General features: G+C 46.6%; 1 protein-coding gene across 1 annotated transcript; it reads right to left on the bottom strand.

Annotated features, from left to right (window-relative positions):
- Nucleotides 1-1,634: 1,634 nt before the first annotated feature.
- On the bottom strand, nucleotides 1,635-2,903 carry LOC112452400. Its single transcript, XM_025012594.1, has one exon. It carries the CDS (start codon nucleotides 2,901-2,903, stop codon nucleotides 1,635-1,637), a length of 1,269 nt encoding a protein of 422 aa, XP_024868362.1.
- Nucleotides 2,904-2,963: the final 60 nt, after the last annotated feature.

The raw sequence follows: 2,963 nt of genomic DNA, 5'->3' as shown, positions 1-2,963 counted from the left end.
GAGGCCCACCGAATCGTCGCGATGAACCAGCTTAGTCTTGACTCGTACCAGTTTATCTTCCCCAAGTAATATCTCCAGACCATGGAAACTCGCTCCCATCGTTTCAAACGATTCGTGTTGAACTACATTAATCTTAGCTCCGCTTTCTTGAGCTCCTTGGTCGTCAGTTCGTCACTTAAGCGAAGCCTGGAATTCTTTGGCGCTTTGCACCAAGCCGCAATCCGCAGGATATAAGCTAAGGCTCGGACATTCTTCTCAAAGGTACTCAACCTTACTCCGAACATAGGCTCTTTAGGAACGTTGATCATTGATGCAGACGTAGCTTTCTTCTTCTCCGAAGCCACCACTTCTTTATTAGGTTTCTCTTCTACGAACTACCAATCCTGCGGTCCATTTCTCAACCAAGCTGGGCCCATCCACCATCTAAAAACCCTGAGCTGTTTCGCTGTACAGCCCCGTGACGGCAGATCCGCCGGATTAAGAGTCCCAGGAACATAGCGCCAGTTTTCAACATTAGAGCAGGACAGGATCTCTTTCACTCGATTGCCGACCAGCGTACCCCACTGGTCGTTACGACGAATCCACGCTAGGGCTGTTGCGGAATCAATCCAGTAAAACGTCGGTACTTCTTCGAGTTCCAAAGATATCTTCACGTTTGTAGCCTGTCTGACCGCGATAACACACCCAAATAATTCCAAACAATAAATACAGACCTTTTTGATTAGAGTTACTCTAGCTTTGGCTTGAAACAGCTGCACTAAAACACCATCAATCTCCTAGGTTCGCAGATAAACGACCGCTGCATAAGCATCCTGACTAGCATCAGAAAATACATGTAACTGCCAGCTTTCACGATCGATATTGCCTCCGGTAACGTTCCGAGGGATGCGAATAGCTGAGAGGTAAGATAGCTCCTCGTACCAGGTCTTAAACTCGGAAATTAATTCCTCTTCCAAAGCTTCATCCCAAGATCTCTTTGCCAACCACGCTCGTTGCAGCATCTTCTTAGGCTTCAGAAGGACAGGACACAAAACCCCGATTGGATCGTAGACTCGACTGACCACCGACAAAATTGTACGCTTGGAGACAACCGCAAAAGATTCCTGATTCTTCCACTCCAACCACATCTCATCTTCTCTTCGATCCCACATCATGCCGAGCACTGGAGTCAGATGAGCTCTTTCTTTTTCATAAGACTCGCTGGACAGATCCACGTCGTTTGTCCCTGTCACCAGAATTCCTTCACCGGTTAATTCCCCGGCAGACCAGGCCCATTGTCGTAGTTCCATCTTTGCCTCAGTCATTAAGCGGGTGGCGTCGTTTTTGAAGCGCCTCAACTCTTCCACTGATTTGACAGCTGTCAAGGCGTTGTCTACATACATAGACTTTAATAACTTCTCTGCTACCTTTCGGTCTTCAGGACCCACCCTAGACAGATGAAATTGGATTACAGCTGCAAGCAAAAAAAGACTACAATTGACGCCAAATACAATCCGTCGCAGTATTATCAAATGGCCTTCACATCCTCCCTCCCACCATAGAAACCGAAGGGAGTCTCGGTCCTCAGTAGCCACCTCGATCATCAGAAACGCCTTTCGTATGTCAGCTGAGACACCAATATTACCACAACGAAATCAATTCAATACAGTTGGTAGGAGCTCAGTCAAATTGGGCCCTTTAGCTAAGCATTCGTTTAACGACGGTGCACGCCCATCTTTGCAAGAGGCGTCAAATACAGGACGGATTGGAGTTGTCAGACTTTCAGGCTTTACTACTGGTCGATGGGGCAGATAATGCCCGCGATTGTTTCGTTCTTCATCTGGCACCACTTCAACAATTCCCTCCAAAATCCAATCCTGGAATATCCTGTCATACTGCTCCACCATACTCATTAACTTTCTCCAGGTACCATCAAGCCTCTTCTTTGCAACTTCAAAATTGTCCGGCACCTGCTTCGACTCATCAATCCAAGGCAGCCTAACACAGTATCTTCCATCTGAATTCCTATTGATGGTCCCCAAAAAATGTTGCCGTACTTCCGCATCTCTTTCTGCTTGTGGTTTGTGAAAATCTGGTTCTCGAATGCCTATAAGCTCCAAATCCCACAAATTAGTTATGTCACTCTCCGCCATCATGGAAGTCACCATTAGCGACGCACTGTTGGACTCATACTCCTCTAACTTTTCTGTCAGTGTCCATCCATACGCCGTCTCGAGCGCAATCAGACCACATCTCAAGTTTACTTTTCTCCCTGTCAACAACGACGCGAAGTTGTCGGCTCCAATCAAGACTTCGATTTCGGGTGAACCTTCTCCAATGTCATTCACGAATATCTTCTTGTCCCTGAAGTCCTCAATCACTCTGTGCTTGTTAGCCCTTGGTAACAATTCGCAGATTTTTTCTTGGTCTAATAACGTCAACGTTGTCTGGACGGAACCATCCAGGCTTTCAATACTGACTCGGTACACTTGGTGTTGCCTGACCTCACGGGAACATCCAAATAAAATGTGACACATGTTTAAGGTTCCGACTGTTTTCAAGCCAAGTTTGATTGCAGTGCTCTTAAGCAAGTAAGATCTGTGACAACCGCCATCAAATACAAGTCGAATTCTCCGACGCATGCCATTGTTCTCCAAATTCACGTACACCGTCTGTAATATAACATCTCCGGAACACTGCAGATTAGACATCGCAGGCGTGGTTTGAGTAGGCGTCTGCTCCGGGGTAGATTCGGGTAGTGATCGAGTCTTCTCTACTTCTGGGCACAGCAACACACAATGCTTCCTTTGACAGAAGACACATTTTACAACAGCTCTGCAACTTCGTGACCCGTGGCCAGTCTTCAAACAAACATAGCACGCTTTCTTCTTTGTCATGACCTTTTTCCGGTTCTCCAGATTCATGGAAGCTGCCTTCGCACAAAGTTGGCTTTCATGAGGCTTGTCACAGAAGAGACATTTATT

Source organism: Temnothorax curvispinosus, unplaced genomic scaffold, assembly GCF_003070985.1.
Source record: "Temnothorax curvispinosus isolate PA1 unplaced genomic scaffold, ASM307098v1 QBEX01003348.1, whole genome shotgun sequence".
Classification (NCBI taxonomy): Eukaryota; Metazoa; Arthropoda; class Insecta; order Hymenoptera; family Formicidae; genus Temnothorax; species Temnothorax curvispinosus.
Note: the sequence above shows the minus strand (reverse complement) of the source record. Positions and strands in the feature narration are given on the sequence as shown.

Bases quoted from the DNA above. Each gene is read 5' to 3' on its own strand.
- LOC112452400 (XM_025012594.1), bottom strand. From the start codon at position 2,903: ATGAATCTGGAGAACCGGAAAAAGGTCATGACAAAGAAGAAAGCGTGC.